Source organism: Eretmochelys imbricata, chromosome 3 (genome assembly GCF_965152235.1).
Source record: "Eretmochelys imbricata isolate rEreImb1 chromosome 3, rEreImb1.hap1, whole genome shotgun sequence".
Lineage (NCBI taxonomy): Eukaryota > Metazoa > Chordata > Testudines > Cheloniidae > Eretmochelys > Eretmochelys imbricata.
This window is the reverse complement of record NC_135574.1, coordinates 43410123-43429825: the sequence shown is the minus strand read 5'-3', so window position 1 is coordinate 43429825 and position 19703 is coordinate 43410123. Positions and strand designations below refer to the sequence as shown.

Here is a 19703-nt window from a genome sequence, read left to right as displayed (position 1 = left end):
ATCAAAAAGCCGAAATGTAAACAGTCTGACACAGGCCGTCAGAGACCTAGTTTGCAAATAAATGTATTTAATGAAGTTTCATTTATTGTATGCACTCTTAAAAAACGCTGCCAGTCCTCAACTAAATTTTTGCAGACCTTATGTGGTATAGCCTTTACATTAATGAGTACTAATGCTCTATTTTAACATTGTATTTTTCACTTTTTCCTTGGAAAGGGTTTTAATATAACTTGCATCTAATGATTTAAAAGATTGGGTTAAACGATTGATACGACATCCTAATTAACTCACTAAATTGTTACCATATGTATTTACATAGTTTTACTGAACGAATTTTCTGTGAGCATAATTAGAGTGATAGCTAATGTTTACAATTCGGGGAGCCCAAACTTTGTCCATGCAGGGGTCACAATGACAACTTGATAGGAGCTTTTTGGGGTGCACAAAAATGGAACAAAGTACTGCTTTCTTCACATGGCAATGTGGTTTCTAGAGACAATGGGTCCCAGCATGCAATGCCCCATTTTGCTCTGAACTGAGGCCTGTAGTCTACCTGGGCAATGCCCCAATCCTAAAACTGAAGATGGTCCCAGGAGATGGGACTGTAGAACTCCTTGGATTACACTTTAGCCATCAAATTTAACATATTTCTGCTTATTAAACACCAGTATTATTCTGATGCTTTAACCACATAGGCTCTATCTATTGACTTTCATCCAAAAGAAACACAGTTCTGTGCAGTAAGTCAAATGTAGGAAAAGTTTCTCAAGAACAATAATAAGTCAGCTCAGTTCCTAAAAGCCTTTATCTTCAATGTAGTACTACCTTGACTGTCCTCAATGTCACAGTGGATACTAAATAACTTCAGATAATTAAGGGCTTTCATAAATGAGGATCCAGGAGCCTGCAGAGTTTATAAGCTCTACATGTGAGTGGCTGCACAGTTGGTAAATTGTATAGGAAACAGTGTTTCTTCTGTAGACCTTATTAACACAGCAGGTGAATGACCTTTTATTGAGGAGCTTCTATCCACCTCCCTTATCTGCTGAAGTCAAACCTTAAGGTAGATCTCTGACCTTTGCATATGATAGCTTTGATCAGCTGGAATTTAAATAATCAAAGGTACCACTGTGTTACATATTTTTTATGAAGCTTCAGAGGCGTAATACATTTTATGTGCACACCTCAAAACAGTAAAAATTGTGTAGATGGACCTGTGCAGCTATTTAAATTTACTTTGCTGACATTTTTAGGAAGATCATAAATAATGTAATCCAGTTATTCATCTTGACAAGCAGTGGCATCTTGTGAACTATTACATATTTTATTGAGCTTGACTGTCATTCTCAGATCACTCATCTTTTACTATTTTCAAGAGGTTTTTGCAAAATATGTGCCATCCTCAAGGAGTCAGGCCCCATTATTTCTAGTAGTTCTTCACAGATGCAGAGTTAGGAAAACTCCATAGTCTGACAAAAGTCATCCTTAGAATAGCTTTTCTACATGGAGAGCAGGTGGAGGTGGTGCCGTATGATCTTGACAGGTGTTAGCTAGTGCCAGCCATTATATATTTGGCAGGTGTGTAAATAACCCTTAGACTGGCTATGATACCTTATTACTTGAGAATGCAGTTTGTAAGAAAACAAGATACCTATGATGAATGTACTTTTTAGATAGCACACCTTTCTTTAAAACTGTGCTAGAAACTGAGTTGTATGACCAGTACTACAGAAATTGATCTATGTCGAAACTGCATCAGATTATGGAGTCATAGAAATGTAGCGCTGGAAGGAACCTCAAGAGGTCATCTAGTCCAGCCCCCTGTGTTGACAGAGGACCAAGTACAGCTAGATCATCCCTGACAGGTGTCTGTCTAACCTGTTCTTATAAACCTCCAATGACAGGGATTCAACAATCTCCCTTGGTAACCTAATCCAGTGTCTAACTAACCTTATAGTAATTTTTTCTCAATATCTAACCTAAATCGCTCTTGCTGCAAATGGAGCTAATTGCCTCTTTTTGTACCCTTGGACATAGAGAAAAATTGATCAGTCCTCTTTACAATAAACTTACCTATTTCAAAACTGTTATCACATCCCACCCTGAGTGTTCTCTTCTGTGGACTAAATATGCCCATTTTTTTCAACCTTTATAGTACTCTGTGTATTAAGAATTGCATTTGAAAAATAACAGGTAGGCTCTTGCTACAAAGCCATGTAATAAATCTGAATCCAAGCCATGTAATAAAAGTCCTGAGAAATAAACAAAGGGACTGCTGCAAGTTTGACCTGTTCTGTCTTGAATGATCAAAGACAGCTCTGGTTTTCCCTAACCATTTTCTAACAAAAATCATTGCTAAAATCATTATCTTTATCAATATAACTCTCTTAACTTGGAAAGCTATAGAATTGCTTGTTAATGTATAATGCATTTGCTACCCAATTTACAAATCAGTCTAAGTAGTAATGCATTATAATGTTTATATTCACAGCCAATTACTCTAAGCTTGTAAAATGACCTCAACTTGTATTTATGTGAAATACATCACTTTTAGTGATTACACTTTTCTACATGTAATTAAATATATGACTTTCCTTACATTTTTTCACCATAAATAAGTGCAATCTAAACAAACATCACAAAATCTATGATTTTTTTTGGTTCACTTTTCACCAGAAATGTTAGTAGCGATTGGACATCTAACATAGTGAATACCAGTGACAATGAGGTAGGATCTGAGTCCTAAATAGAGAAAGAACACACTAAAAATTACTTAGATGTCTTCAAGTCACCAGGGCCTGATTAAATAATCTTGGGATACTTAAGGAATTTACTGAGGCTCCTGAGCCATTAGAGATTATCTCAGAAGGACAGGGCAGATTTCAGAGAACTAGAAAATGACACTATATTTTCCCATCTGTAAAAAAGTGAATAAGGACAACCCAGAGAATTACAGACCATCAGCTTAACTTCAGTACCCAGAAAGATAGTGGAACAAATAATTAAGCAATCAGTTTGCAACCACCTAGAAGATAATAAGGTGATAAGTAACAGTCAGCATGGATTTGTCAAGAACAAATCATGTCAAACTGACCTAATAGCTTTCTTTGACCTCACACGTTCTTGTCAACTGCTGGAAATGGCCCATCTTGATTATCACTACAAAAGGTTTTTTTTTCTCTCCTGCTGGTAATAGTTCACCTTAACTGATCACTCTTGTTATAGTGTGCATGGTAACACCCATTGTTTCATGTTCTCTGTGTATATAAAATTGTCCTACTGTATTTTCCACTGCATGCCTCTGATGAAGTGGGTTGTAGCTCATGAAAGCTTATGGTCAAATAAATTCGTTAGTCTCTAAGGTTCCACAAGTACTCCTGTTCTTTTTGCGGATACAGACTAACACGGCTGCTACTCTGAAGCCCTGTGGATGGAGGGAAGTGGTAGGTGTAGTGTATCTTGACTATAGTAAGGCTTTTGGTACTGTCTTGCATGACCTTCTCATAAACAAGCTAGGGAAATACAACCTCGATGGAGACTAAAAGGTGGATGCATAACTGATTGAAAAATTGTTCACAGAGAATAAGCATCAGCAGTTCAGATCCAGCTGGAAGGGCATATCCGGTGGGGTCCCATAGGGATCAGTTCTGAGTCCGGTTCTGTTCAATATCTTCATCAGTGATTTAGATAATGGCATAGAGTACACGTATAAAGTTTGTGGAGTATATCAAGCTGGGAGGGATTGCAAGTGCTTGGGAGGATTGTTTTGAATTTTTATCCTATCTGGAGAAACTGGAGAAATGGTCTGAAGCAAATAGGAAGAAATTCAATAAAGGACAAATGCAAAATACTTCACTTTGAAAGGAACAGTCAGCTGCACACCTACAAAACGGGAAATGACTGCCTAGGAAGGAGTACTGCAGAAAGGAATCTGGGGGTCATAGTGGATCACAAGCTAAATGGAAGTCAACAGTGTAACACTGTTGCAGAAAACAACCACCACCCATCATTCCGGGATATATAAGCAGGAGTGTTGTAAGCAAGAAGTGGAAAGTAATTGCTTCTCTCTACTTTGCACTGATTAGGCCTCAACTGTAGTATTGTGTCCAGTTCAGGAAAGATGTGGACAAATTGGAGAAAGATTAAATGTTCGACGGTATTGGCCTCCAGGAGCTATCCCAGAGTGCTCCATTGTGACTGCTCTGGACAGCACTCTTAACTCAGATGCACAATTGTTTGCCGTTGCTCTGACGCAGGGAGGGGCAACTGATGACACGGCTTACAGGATTGGCTTAAAGGGAGTTAAAATCAACAAAGGGGGTGGCTTTACATCAAGGAGTATTTCAGGCAGGACTTCACGGAGGGTTCCAATAAGAAATGGTGCACCTAAGTTATTGTTCTTATTGGAACAAGGAGGTTAGTCTGGCCTCTGATTGATACATGGCTAGATTTACCTCGCTGCACCTTCTCTGTGAGTGACTTCAGTGTGACCTAGAGGAATGAGTCCCCTGGGCGGGGGTTTGCAAATGAGTACAAAACAAATCTGGTCTATTTCTTGTTTTGATACACTCCATCTATCTTTTACATCTTTGGCTGGCAGCAGACGGTGCAGAAGGACTGCATGCCATCCACATCTCATGGCTGCTCGGCAGAAGATGGTACAATGGGAATGCTAGCCATCCTCATCTCTTGCCTGCCCGGCAGAAGATGATGCAATAGGACTGCTAGCAATCCATATCACCTGCCTGCTCACCATAAGATGGTTCAATAGGACTGACTGCAGGACTAAAGAAAATGACCTGATCAAGTCACTCCAAATTTAGTCCCTGCGCCCATGTCTGCCCAGGCGCTCCTGACTGACCTCACACAGGCGACCAGGAGCACCTCGGACATGACGATGACGGCTACCAGTCTTATTGCACCATCTGCTGCCACAAGGCAATGGGTTGCTGCTGCTGTGTAGCAATGCAGTACCGCGTCTGCCAGCACCCAGGAGACATACAGTGACAGTGAGCTGAGCGGGCTCCATGCTTGCCGTGGTATGGCGTCTGCACAGGTAACTCAGGAAAAAAGGTGTGAAACGATTGCCTGCCCTTGCTTTCACGGAGGGAGGGAGGGAACGGGGGCCTGATGATATGTACCCAGAACCACCCGCAACAATGTTTTAGCCCCATCAGGCATTGGGATCTCAACCCAGAATTCCAATGGGCAGCGGAGACTGCGGGAACTGTGGGATAGCTACCCACAGTGCAATGCTCCGGAAGTCGACTCTAGCCTCGGTACTGTGGAAGCACTCCGCTGAGTTAATGCACTTAATGCACTTAGAGCATTTTCTGTGGGGACACACACACTCGAATATATAAAACCGATTTCTAAAAAACCGACTTCTATAAATTCAACCTAATTTCGTAGTGTAGACATACACTAATTTCATAGGGTATCTGAAGGCATCTTCCGGTTGTTTTCTGTAAGTGTGGTCTTCATTCTGGAAACAATTAAATTTTTAGCTTTTCTGGTTGCACATAACCTTACTGTGACATATTGGTTCAAGCAGGAGACAGGAGGTTTTATTCCCAGCCTTGCAACTGACTCACTGCACTGCTTTTAGAAAATCATATAACCCCTTTGTAGCTTAGTTTACCTACCTATCTATAAAATAAGCAGAATATTTGCCTATCTCAACAGAGTGTTGCATGACTTAATTACCACATTTAATGTTTGTACAGTGCTTTGAGAGCCTCTGGTGAAAAGAACTGCATAAGTGCAAAGTAGTAGTATTTTAATGTTTTAGAAATCAATGCATTCTTTAAAGTTTGGACCTATGATCTGAACTTGTTTTCTATATGCTGATGGGGTTTTGAGTTAAATGTAGTTATGACCATTTAAATGTAATGCTGCGAACGGCTATTCTGATGAACAACTTGGGATATGCATCCAGCAAATGCACTTGTCTAATGCAGTGGGACATAATTAGCATTGATGTAGTGCTTTATGTCTCCAAAGTGCTGTACAAATATTAACTAATTAATCCTCTCAACAGCTCTGTGAGATTCTTTATTTTGCAAGTGGGGAAACTGAACAGAGAGGTTAAATGATTTTCCCACCACCACACACAGATTTGGAAGCTGAGCATGAATTAGACTAAATCATGCCTTGCTCCTACTTTTCTGCTGAATGCATTTATCTCATGTACTCTGATGTTTCATACATTTGCATGGATACTCCATTGAATACAGCTGTCAAATATACACACAGAATTCCAACACTAAATATTTTAAACAATTTCAGCTGTATTGTTTTGAGATTGACTCTGATAGCAGGGGATTGGACTAGATGCAGGAGGACCGTTCCGGTCCTATATCCTCATTGCTAAAACAACAGACATATAAATAGAGACCACTGCCAGGTCACCAAACCAGTGGTCTTGTTTTGTAGGTTGATGGATTAATTAATAAAATAGATGTGTAGTTTAAACAATCTTCATCAAAAAAGCAATGCTTTCAAATGGTGGAGATATTTCAGCAAAAAAAGTAAGAATTCTGTCCATTCTCCCCAGTCTAACACCAATTTTTTTAGTCATTTCCCCATTTTCTATCTACCCCTAGATTGATGTCAACAAGATTGAACAGGCTATTTCTTAAAAAATAAGAGATCTTCTAATACATGGAATATCGTCTCTATTGTGTCATCACCTGACTATCTATTTGACAGTGTCTGGAGTATTTAAAAATATTCTGTCCCAGCTTGTGGGAGAATTAGCTTGATTTATACAGTATTTTGTTGTTTGTCTGTGTGAGTCAATGGATGTGTGAAGAACTTATTGAGAGAATGCTAAATCGAAGGATTGAGTTTGAAATGTAGTTGTGAAATCCATAGTAAATCTTACCTCTTGTGGAAATGCGTTCCACGATCTAATTACAGGTTTTTTTATATTAGAAATCAAAGTAGAAAAAAAATAATAGCGTTTAACAGTGATTCAGTGAGGATCATATGTCACTTATAATGTAATATGTATTATCTGTTTTCCTGTAAGATTTAACTGTAATTTTTTTCTCTTGTTCTTTTTATTTCAACAGTTCTACCTAGCCACACTTGTGGAAACCCGGGAGAAATACCTAAAGGAGTGCTTCATGGATCAAGGTTCAATATCGGAGACAAAATTAGATATAGCTGTATCTCAGGCTACATCCTGGAGGGCCATGCGATGTTAACATGTATTGTGAGTCCTGGAAATGGTGCATCATGGGATTTTCCAGCTCCATTTTGCAGAGGTACAAAATGCGAATTAATGGAGAAAATAAATACATATATGCATTAATATAAATACAAAATACTAAGATAGTGATGAAATAGATTTTTTTTTTATTTTAGGATGGTTATAGGTAATGCTAAAGTAGTTTGTTGATTTCACTAGTTCTGCGTTAACTGACAGTTATTTTTCTTAAAGTCATTAAACTATAATATTTTATCTAAAATATAAATCTGTGCAGTGGTGGAATTGTAGCCCTGTATAAAGTGGGATTCATAGTACTTCCCTACCTCTGAGGGGTTTGGTGTGGATAAATACATTAAAGACAGTGAGGTGCTCAGATATTACAGTGATATAAGTGAATCTGGGCAAAAAAATGTAAATTAATAGTTTATTCATCAAAAAATGCGGTTTGGGGTCAGCCAAACATATTCATGAATACAGATCAAAATTGGTGAATAGTTTTTGATAGATTTTTTTTTAAAAAACAGACTGTTTAGTTTCAGTATATCTGAATTGAAATCTTATGACTATGTGTTTCAAAATAACATTTCATTTAGAAATTTAGCTAATTTTTATTTTAAAATGAGGGTATAAACCACTTCAAAATGAAACAAAGCAATCAAAAAGAAAAAAGGAAAACTTGTTTTGAGTCAAACAATATTTCGTTCGATACACCCTCCCTCATAGAATATCAGGGTTGGAAGGGACCTCAGGAGGTCATCTAGTCCAACCCCCTGCTCAAAGCAAGACCAATCCCCAACTAAATCATCCCAGCCAGGGCTTTATCAAGCCTGACCTTAAAAACTTCTCAGGAAGGAGATTCTACCACCTCCCTAGGTAATGCACTCCAGTGCTTCACCACCCTCCTAGTGAAAACTTTTTCCTAATATCCAACCTAAACCTCCCACACTGCAACTTGAGACCATTACTCCTTGTCCTGTCCTCTTCTACCACTGAGAATAGTCTAGAACCATCCTCTCTGGAACCACCTCTCAGGTAGTTGAAAGCAGCTATCAAATCCCCTCTCATTCTTCTCTTCTGCAGACTAAACAATCCCAGTTCCCTCAGCCTCTCCTCATAAGTCATGTGTTCCAGACCCCTAATCATTTTTGTTGCCCTTCGCTGGACTCTCTCCAATTTATCCACATCCTTCTTGTAGTGTGGGGCCCAAAACTGGACACAGTACTCCAGATGAGGCCTCACCAATATCGAATAGAGGGGAACGATCACGTCCCTCGATCTGCTCGCTATGCCCCTACTTATACATCCCAAAATGCCATTGGGCTTCTTGGCAACAAGGGCACACTGCTGACTCATATCCAGCTTCTCGTCCACTGTCACCCCTAGGTCCTTCTCTGCAGAACTGCTGCCTAGCCATTCGGTCCCTAGTCTGTAGCGGTGCATTGGATTCTTCCGTCCTAAGTGCAGGACCCTGCACCTATCCTTGTTGAACCTCATCAGATTTCTTTTGGCCCAATCCTCCAATTTGTCTAGGTCCTTCTGTATCCTATCCCTGCCCTCCAGCGTATCTACCACTCCTCCCAGTTTAGTATCATCCTCAAATTTGCTGAGAGTGCAATCCACACCATCCTCCAGATCATTTATGAAGATATTGAACAAAACCGGCCCCAGGACCGACCCCTGAGGCACTCCACTTGACACCGGCTGCCAACTAGACATGGAGCCATTGATCACTACCCGTTGAGCCCGACAATCTAGCCAACTTTCTACCCACCTTATAGTGCATTCATCCAGCCTGTACTTCTTTAACTTGCTGACAAGAATACTGTGGGAGACCGTGTCAAAAGCTTTGCTAAAGTCAAGAAACAATACATCCACTGCTTTCCCTTCATCGACAGAACCAGTAATCTCCTCCATCATGAATGTCTTTCAGTTTGATGAGAGAGAAAATTAAAAAAAGAAAATCCATTTGTAACTGACTTGAATTTTTTTTTCAGTTTGGCCCCCAAAACAAAAAAAAATTATTTGCTCATGCTGTATGAGTATCGCAGATAGTGGTCACAATTAAAGTGGTGATTGCCAACATTTGACATAGTGTAGAAATGGCTGGCAGGTACTGACTTTTTGTTTTTTATAATTCCACTATATTTGGACCAGAATAGCCCAAATTCTTAATCCATTCCCATCTCTAATAGTTTCTATCAAGAGTATCTTTGATTGAAAGCTTTATTAATCTATATAGAAGTACTTTAAATAGTGAAATTTATAAAAAAGAAGAAAACATCCCAATTATTAAGTTAATAATAAAGACAAATCTCACAAAAATTTCAACCATATCCAGTGTATGTATATACAACTGTATATGTAATCTTCAACTGTAGTAATCTTTTTCTGCAATAATAGTTGGTAAAATTAACACTTCTGTCTGAACTTTTTTAAGTTAATGGTGTCCCTTTAACTGAGCATCAATCTGAAAACACTTTTCTTTTTGATACTCTGCAGGGTGCTCTCAAATACCTTCTGTTTGAGAAATATTACTAATTCTAGCAGTATTTCCAATTTTAGGTATAGGGAATATCAGTGGAACTGACTATTTTAAAAACCGGAATGAAATTAAGTACACCTTCTGTACCTAAGTGAACCATACCTTTGAAGAAGAGTCAGATGAAGCCCTAAAAGCCTCTCAAAAGTAGTGCAAGGACTAAATGAACTGCAGAGCCTTGCATGGGCCCTCTGTAATGGAGTGATTTTTTCCCCCACTCCTCAGAGAAATTATTCAAAAGATACACTGAATTGTATAAGTAGAGACATTGGATTGCTGCATTTTAAATTCCATGTTCAGCTAATTTTGCGATTACTTTCCTTAATATTTTCAGATGCATTAGCAACAGTTGTCAAGTAATTATGTACTTGCTGAACAAAGTGGCATTTCTAATAGAGATACATGACTCAGGCTGGGGAAATTTCAAAAAGGACTTGGTCTTGTATTTCGTTGACTATTCACTTTTCTGAACAGTTGTGGCAGGCTTCAAACAACATCACTAAAAGTATAGTGCTCAAGTGATACTTCATGGAATAGAATTGCAGAGCAGATTCTATGATGTCATTTGAGGAATTCTGGTAGCACCGTGAAAGTCTAGCTAGTGTGCAGTTTTGAGGTAGCTTTGCTACACTGCCATAAAAATATATTTTAAGTTAATTGGACTACGGCATATTTTCCTGACACTGGAATATAATAGTGCAATGAGAAAAATTGTTTTTAGATAGATTTCCTTTCTAATGGAAACCACTTTGCCAGCAGTCTAGAAAACAACTGAAAAAGAGAGAGTTAGCAGGCACATGCCAAAAAGTTGAAGCACTGCTAAAAATTGTCCATGTGTTGTCATAAGGTAAGTCAGAGTAGTCATGGATATTTCTTCTACTACTGGACTGGTTAACTGGGCAGTTTACATACACAAAAAGACGGAGGGGAACGCCTGGATAGCTGTTCACACAACATACTTTTCTCCTTCTGCATTGATATTAAATCCATTTTAAAAAAATACACAAACACAAAGGCCTGACTACAGTACACAGCGCAAAAAAGCCTTAAAGTTGGCCAGTTGAGTAATCCCCTGCCATAGGAGAACTTGATATCCAGGTGATGTAGGGCTGATGTTGCAGAGTTTAGCTGGCAGAGTCAAAACTTTTAGTTGTGTGCCTCCAAATCTCTTCATTTCTTCTACTCTTCTATTTTTGCTCATATAGGTCAAAGATCTCTCTCACCCCCAAAGGTCTCTCTCTCTCTCTCTCACCCCCTAGCATACCTCCATCACTACTGCCATTCTCTTCTTTGGCTCTTTCAACTTGCTGCTGTGGCACATATGCCTGATGCAGCTCTTGTAGCATTGTTTCCCTGTACCTCTGAGCAGTAGCCCCCTGATCCCTCTGTTCACAGATTTCAGAATGTCCTTGTTAAAGGTATGATGGTGTTCTACAGAGACGGTGCAAAACACTGCAACATGTAATATTCATATATATAATAGTTCTGCAACAGTGTTGCCTACTACTATAGTTTTATAAACGTGATGGTTCACGGAGGTGCCTGTTTAAAGGCAAGATACCTGTCCTATGCTTCACATTACATTTTTGAATGCAGAACATCAAAACTGTATAAAATGGGGTACCTAGTTTTTTTTAAATCCTTATATTGTGCTTATTTCCATCCTATTTGTGTCACCAATGCCACATGTGTTGCACTTCTTATACTTCACATCTTCCTCCACTTCCTGACTCAGCATACATCTCAACTCACCCAACCCTTCTCTCCATTGCTCTCTTCCTCCACCATCTCCAACCCTGTGCATGTATTTAATGAAAAATGTATACATGTTATATCTCATTTCTCTCTTTCCCCTTCCAAACTACTGTCTTCCTCTTCTACAAGCCTACATTTGGGTTATAAGGCCTCAAATAAAAGCCCACAAAATAACCAGTAGCCCCTTTTTCATGCCCCAAAAGTGCTCACTTTTTTGTTCGTGGTGGGGGGAATGAACAATTTACAAATGTACAGTTTGAGATAAATATCTGATCTGTGTGAAAGGAAAACTTTTGTATATGCTGTGTGAACCAGAAGGATTTATTCAAGCTCGAGTGTGAAATAGTAAAGTCCAACTTCCTAACGTTTTATACATGTAATATCGTTTACTTCAGTAACTATAATAGCTGTGGATTTATGATATGTCACTACTTCTAAAAAGGACCTAGTATATTTTTTTTCAGAATCTCTAGTTGATTATATTTGTATGAGTCTAGATTTTTCTGAAGCTGACACTAGGAATACAAATTGGGTTAGTGAGCTTACATTTGTAGGCTTTCCCTCAGACTATGAAAATAACTAAGGTGGCGAAAAGTACATGTAGGGAATTATTGTCTAAGGAAACATAATTATTGGAGGAAGAATAAAAAGTACATAAAATAAGAGGTAAACTAAAGATATAGACAGCTACGTCCCAGGAAGGGCAAAAGGGACCAAATAAGTAAATAACCATGTTCCAGAATGAAAGGGAGTGATTGGAATATACAGCTGGGAAAAGTATTTAATCGAGAAGATGCTCAATGTATAGAGATGAGTGAAAAATTAAGGAGGTGGAAGTGATTCAATAATGAATAAAAAGATAACAAAAGTAGTTTATCTTTAGTTAGTAGTAGGGGGAAGTAGTTGTCATGTAAAAGGTCTGATCGAGGTTCAGAGCTAAATACTTCCCCCCCCCACCCCCCCATTGAGTGGAAGGGTCTGAATGGGAAGAAAAACATGAATAGAATTGTCCCTGGGTCAGAGATGGCAAGTTTTTGGAAACTAACTATGTCTATTTCTGCAGAACCTGCCAGACATCAAAATACTAGTATAACGTCTCATCTATATGTGTCAGGTCATATGATTCACTTATCTAAACTGTGAATAGCCATGTGATCTCCTGCATCCTTCCTTCCTTCCCTATTCCCTCCATAATAGGTGTTATCCTGGTCACATCAAAAATCTCTCATTTGTTCTATAAAGCATCCAGAACATGTTTGAGGGCTATGTAAACAAAAATAATAAACAATTGACCAAGGGGGCCTCCTTCCTGATTCCGAAACTAAAATTTTGCTTATTTTTGCCATCTTGGAAAATAATAGCATACGCATCTTTCCCAAAAATACACACACAACATGCAAGCAATCTATACAAAGAAAAGTTCCATTTACACACTTACGCAAAATTTAACTAAAACCATTGTTTTCTACCTTCTTGGTCAGCAAATAAATCAGTTGTTCTAGATATATCAACTTTTCTTGCTCTACTGAAAGAACTGTTAGGTCCTGATAACTGTTCTTGCTTCCTTTTAGTGAAGGGATAGTTTTTAATCAATTTCCGCATTGAAAAAGAACATTCAACAGTGGATACAGTGACAGGGATGTTAGAAACAGCATGCATGCATGCATGCAGAGCAAATATTAGGAAAACTGGATAAAATAGTATATAATCGCTCAACAAAATCATAAGTTTTTAAGTTCTGTGATTGTCTAAACACTAGATTAAGATTGTGCGCAGCACAGTACACACCTTGTGTTCAGTTGTTTCTCTGCAATTTTTGCTTGTACAACTAAACAGATTTCACTCATATTTGCAGCATCATTGTATCCCTACCCTTGTACTTCTGATTTTTCTAGATTTCTGTCTTCAATACACTTAATAATATTGTTTTCAAGGATTAGCACCTGATTGACCACTTACTTCATGAAACCCTAGAAAACTCTTGTTAATATTTTGGTAGCATTGCCTTTTTTTTTTTTTTTTTGTATTTTACCAAAGAAAAAAATGATTTAATTGGTCTACTTTGGATAAGTCCTGAGTGATGTCATTATCTTTGAGTAAAACGGAATATCCTTAATGACATTAACAATACTTTCTGTAACCTTGCCTGATAGCAACTGCATTATCTCATTTTGAATTTCTGGCCTGAGATACATTGTCAATCTCTTGGCTTTTTTATGAGTTCTTCAAGAACAAGATCATATTTGATCAATAGGTCAACAATAGACTTGAGACCATGGAAAGACTGGTATAGAGATCCATGAGTTCACATTTGTTATTGGCTTGGTGAAATCTAATCATAGAACATACCACCAGTTTGGGATAAATGCCATGGTTTCTGATAGTCTGCTCTGAGGTAGTCACTCACAGTGGTGAGCCACTCCAGACAGCTTTACACTCCTTTTTCAGCCTATGCAGGCTCTGCTGTCCCTCTTCAGGCAAGGACTAGGCATGCTCCAACCTCCAAACTCTCCGAGCATCCCCCTTTGGGTGTCCAGTTCCTTTTCCGCTGGATGCTCACAGTATTTATAAAGGTGCTACTCCCAAAAGGATTAGTACACACCAGCTTACCAATTTCACCTCAGAATAACCACTCACTGAGCATACCAGTACTTAGATATGTTGACAATGAGAACAAATATAACTTTGTTAAATAAAGAACAGAGACTAGAGAAGAACCAGGCAGAGTTAATGGAAACTTTGGGTTACATATAAAATACAATTATACTATGCCTGCTAGACTTTAGACTTAACTAACAGGATACTTTCCTGCTCTAATAAAGTTTAGTTTGCCCAAAGTCTTTTTCCCAGTGATTAACCACCAGAGTGGCTGTGATCTCTGTTCATAAGATAAACACACTGGCAGCTTCTCCCCTAGGTGAAGGATACTGGGTACACCTGTGTACCCCTATGTATTCAATCAATCCATTGTCTTTACTTGTAAACAAGATGCACACCTTACCATCCCTGTCCCGAACTGCTGGTTGTTGTTGCATTCCCCCCACTCTCACCCCAGTAGACTTCTTTCCTGTATATTTGGCTCCATATATAAATAGATTCACATTGTAAGATACATGCTACACAATGGTTAGCCATGGAGATAGGTGTCTCCTAGCCCTTTCCTGAACAGAACCTGTTTATCACCTTCTGGTGACTTGTCTTAACTTACATATTTTAATAACATAGTTTTTAGTATAAATGAATAGCTCCTTAAATAAATATAATCCAGCCATACATCTCACAGTGATTAGTACAACCAGTGCATTACTGGCTATTTGCAGAGATCTCACATGCCACTCTTTGACATACTATTATGTAGATATCAGACCCAAGATATCAGACCCTGTAAACTCCTATGCATCCCTTATGCCCTCTGCCGGTTGGTATAAGGGATTCCCTATGTTACACTCACCCAGGGACTTTGCATTACACACACAGATGTGAAAGAATCTTTGAAAGATTTCCTTCCCCAGAGGAGAACACCAAAGATTCTTGTATCTCTAAGGCACTGGAGCAAACTATTTTGTTTATCTAAATGATCCAAGTCTTTACAGTGTTTGAGCTCGGATTCAAAGTGTCAGACTGGAAGGGAATAGAGACTGGGCAAATCAAATGCCATTCAGTTGTTTGGAGGAAAGCAAAAGAGTTATGCTATACAAGTTTTTTATGGAGTTGTCATGAATATAAAGGGAAGGGTAAACACCTTTAAAATCCGCCTTAGCCAGAGGAAAAACCCTTTCACCTGTAAAGGGTTAACAAGCTAGGATAACCTTGCTGGCACCTGACCAAAATGACCAATGAGGAGACAAGATACTTTCAAAGCTGGAGTGGGGGAGAAACAAAGGGTTCTCTCTGTCTGTGTGATGCTTTTGCCGGGAACAGAAAAGGAATGGAGTCTTAGAACTTAGTAAGTAATCTTGCTAGATATGCGTTAGATTCTGTTTTGTTTAATGGCTGGTAAAATAAGCTGTGCCGAATGGAATGTATACTCCTGTTTTTGTGTCTTTTTGTAACTTAAGGTTTTGCCTTGAGGGATTCTCTATGTTTTGAATCTCATTACCCTGTAAGGTATTTACCATCCTGATTTTACAGAAGTGATTCTTTTACTTTTTTTCTTCAATTAAAATTCTTCTTTTAAGAACCTGATTGCTTTTTCATTGTTCTTAAGATCCAAGGGTTTGGGTCTGTGTTCACCTATGCAAATTGGTGAGGATTTTTATCAAGCCTTCCCCAGGAAAGGGGGTGTAGGGCTTGGGGAGGATTTTGGGGGGAAAGATGTTTCCAAGCGGGCTCTTTCCCTGTTTTATATATTTGTGAGACGCTTGGTGGTGGCAGCAATAAAGTCCAAGGGCAAAAGGTAAAATAGTTTGTACCTTGGGGAAGTTTTAACCTAAGCTGGTAAAAATAAGCTTAGGGGGTTTTCATTGCAGGTCCCCACATCTGTACCCTAGAGTTCAGAGTGGGGAAGGAACCTTGACAGGAGTGTACAGGAGTCACCAGCTATGCATAAAAGAGGCGGCTCATGACCATACTCCTGCACGTATATAGACACTTTTTCTGATATGTATCAGTAGGAGAGATGGAAGGGCATGGAAAAATATGAAATGCGACCAGGTCAAAGGTGCAGGCAGAGGTTGTGATGAAGTGCCTTGAAAACAAGGACGAGAAATATAGATTTTATGTACCATGCAATTGAGCATTATAAAAGACTAAACATGAAGAAGGTTGAGGAGATGAAAAGAGGAGATGGCTGAGATGAGAGGTTAGACAATTTTCTACAAATTGCAGAACTTCTCACATAGATAGACAAAAGATGTGTACACTGCCTAACTCAGTAAAGAATTGGAGGAATCATACACTCCACTTCTTTGATCATTAAACAAATGTGAAAAGCTGAAAAGGTCCTTAAGTTTTCCTTAAACACATTTTAAACACACAACACAAAGTCAACCTGTGGAACTGTTTGTCAGAGGATGTTGTGAAGGCCAAGACTATAATAGGATTCAAAAAAGAACTAGATAAATTAGTGGAGGATAGGTCCATCAATGGCAATTAACCAATTGCCAGAAGCTGGGAATAGGTGACAGGGGATGGATCACTTGATGATTACCTGTTATGTTCCCTCTGAAGCACCTGGTAAGGACCATTGTTGGAAGACGGAAAACTGGGTTGCATAGAACTTTGGTCTGACCCAGTATAGCTGTTCTTATGTGTTTCAAAATGAGGATGTATGTGCAAGAATGATGGATGTAAGGACTTGTTGTAAGTGTTAAAAATGAATCAGTATTCTCAAGTGAAGCTAAATACGTGTTGGGACAGCCTTTTAAGCATACAGGGTTCACACATGTTATAGAACAGTGGTTCTCAAGCTAGGGGTACCGCTTGTTCAGGGAAAGCCCCTGACGGGCCGGGCCAGTTTGTTTACCTACTCTATCTGCAGGTTCGGCCGATCGCGGCTCCCATTGGCCGTGGTTCGCTGCTCCAGGCCGATGGGGGCTGCGGTAAGTGGCGTGGGCCAAGGGATGTGTTGGCTGCCCTTCTCGCAGCCCCCATTGGCCTGGAGCGGTGAACCGCAGCCAATGGGAGCCACGATCGGCCGAACCTGTGGATGCAGCAGATAAACAAACTGGCCTGGCCCGCCAGGGGCTTTCCCTGAACAAGCGGCTCCCCTAGTTTGAGAACCACTGTTGTAGAACACCATTTAATGAAGTGGGCCATTAACACCTCTGCAGTTATCGGACAAAAGGAGGTGTAATAGGCAGCAGGGTGTATTGCAAATTTTTATAATGAGCAATAAAACCAGTTTCTCTGTTAAGTCCGTGGTTTTTAGTGTCCATCAGAGTTATGTATTTTTTGTTGGTCGGCTCATCTTTTGAACGTCTTGTACAGGTTTCCTTTGAGAATGAGGGCTGAGAGGTCAGATATAGAGGGATCAGCTTTATGAAAAGTGTTCAATCATAGGTAATAGGGTGCTTTTTGTCTTTCATTATTTTTCTGTATGAGTTCCTTTGAGAGTGTATTGCTTGTCTATTTTCACCCACATCGCTGTTTCAGAGCATTTCACTAGATGACATACACAACATGTTGTGTTAGGCATTTGTAGGAACCATGGATCTTGATAGTTGCGTTGTGGGGGGAATTGGTCATTATAGCAGTAAAAATATGTCTGCAGGTTTTGCATCTGTTCTGACAGGGTCTGTTGCCACTTCGAGTTGGTGTATCCTGATCTGTGGGGAGCTTTCTTCTGATGATGAGCTTAGCCGAGGCGGGGACTGTTTGAAGGCCAAAACCGGGGTGTGGGTGTGTGGCGGGGTTTGGGTTAGGAAAGATTTATTCAGGATGTGGTCCCCACCTAATATGGTTTGTAGTTGTTTGACTATACCCTGTACGGGTTCCAGTCTGGGCTGACAGGTGACAGCTGGGGGTGTCTTGTAGGTCTTTTTTTTTTTTTTAAGCATGTTCTCTTGTGGTATGTGTGTGGCCCATTCCCTGATGCAATCTACTTCTCTGGTTGAGTATCCTTGTTTGGTGAAGGAGGTTTTTAGAGTGTTAAGTTATGTATCCTAAACTTTCTATTCAGAGCATATTCGGCAGTATCTGAGTGCTTGGCTCTAGATAACAGATTTCTTGATGTGTTTGGGCTGGTTATTGGATCTGTGAAGGTAAGTGTGATGATCTGTGTGTTTCTTGTATGTAGTTGTCTGTAGGTTTCCATTCTTGGAGCTGATCGTGGAGTCCAGGAAGTTGATGTTAGTGTTCTAGGGAGAGTTTGATGGATTGGTGCTAGTTGTTGAAGTTGTGGTGGAAATCTATGCGGGAACTTGGGTCATCTGTCTAGAGGATGAAAATATCCTCAATGTGTCTCAGATATATCATTCGTTTTGTGGTGCATTTTTTCAGAAATTCTTCCTCGAGGTGGCCTATGATGAGGCTGGCATATTGGATAGTCATCCTAGCAACCATGCCTGTTCCCATGTTTTGTACAAAGTGTTTGTTGTTAAATGTAAAGTTGTAATGGGTGAGGATGAAATGGATGATTCTGGCAATGTGCTTGGGGGGTGGATTTCTGAATGTTGTTCATTGTCTTGTAGATTTGAGGCAGGCAGTAATGCTGTCGTGGTGAGGAACATTGGTGTATAGGAAGGAACATACATTGTGGCAAGGATGGTTTTCTGAGGGAGGTTATTAAGGTTGTGGAGTTTCTGGAGGAAGTGGGTTGTGTCCTGCAGGAAACTGGCCCTTTGTGTGGTGAGTAGTTTGAAGGTGGTTTCTGTGAGTTCTGATATTTCTTTCACAAGAATACAGCGGCCAGATACAATGGGTCTGCATGGTTTCCCTTGTCTGTGTATCTTAGGAAGCATGTAAAATGTCCTTTGTCCTATGACTGTAGAGGTGTTAACTGACCACTTCATTTTAAGTGGCTTCCTAAAACATGTGCAAACTCCTTATGCTTAGCAATCTGTTTCATCTTGGACGCTCTGGTTACCTTCCCCTGACTGAGGAAGAGCTCTGTGAATCTCAAAAGTTTGTACTTCCACCAACAGAATTTGGGCCAGTAAAAGATATTACCTCACCTACCTTATTTTTTCTTATATCTTGGGACCAATATAGTTACAACACTGCAAACAATTGAAACACATCAGTTTCAGCACAGCTATTCCATAGCAGCCATGAAACTGACAAGAATGTGAGTTTTATATCAGCACTTCACAGGGTCTGTACCTCTGTGGGAGTCACTCTACGTGTACTGCCTCAGAGTCAGGGAAGCCCAGGCCTGGGGCAATCCACAGGCCAGGGCTTTCAAGCCTGCCAGGTTCCCAGTTCCATGACAGAAAAAAGAAAACCTGACTATAATGGAACAGTGTAACTGAGTATTTCAAAAGTGCTGTCATATATCCCAATAAGGGAATTTGACTACAGTGAAACATACTAAGGCTCCAACATGCTCTGCCTGACCAGGCCACTCCACCCAAAAGCACCCAAGTGATGTAGAAACCTGTCTCCCACAGCAGAAGAGTCATTAACTTGCAATGGGAATTAGGATTCTAAATTGTTTGGAACTTTTGAAATTTTTACCCAAAATGGAAAAAAATAGAGAAAAATAGTTCCCCTTGAATCTTTCAGTTATGTAGTAATCCTAGGTGTTGTTTTAAA

General features: G+C 39.6%; 1 protein-coding gene across 1 annotated transcript in view; it reads left to right on the top strand.

Moving 5' to 3' along the window:
• Positions 1 to 19703, top strand: part of CSMD1 (CUB and Sushi multiple domains 1) — a 1692034-nt gene that overhangs the window by 569094 nt on the left and 1103237 nt on the right. Inside the window, exon 4 of the mRNA XM_077812120.1 lies at positions 7077 to 7271. Within this exon, the coding sequence (XP_077668246.1) occupies positions 7077 to 7271 (195 nt within the window). The remainder of the gene's footprint in view (positions 1 to 7076; positions 7272 to 19703) is intronic.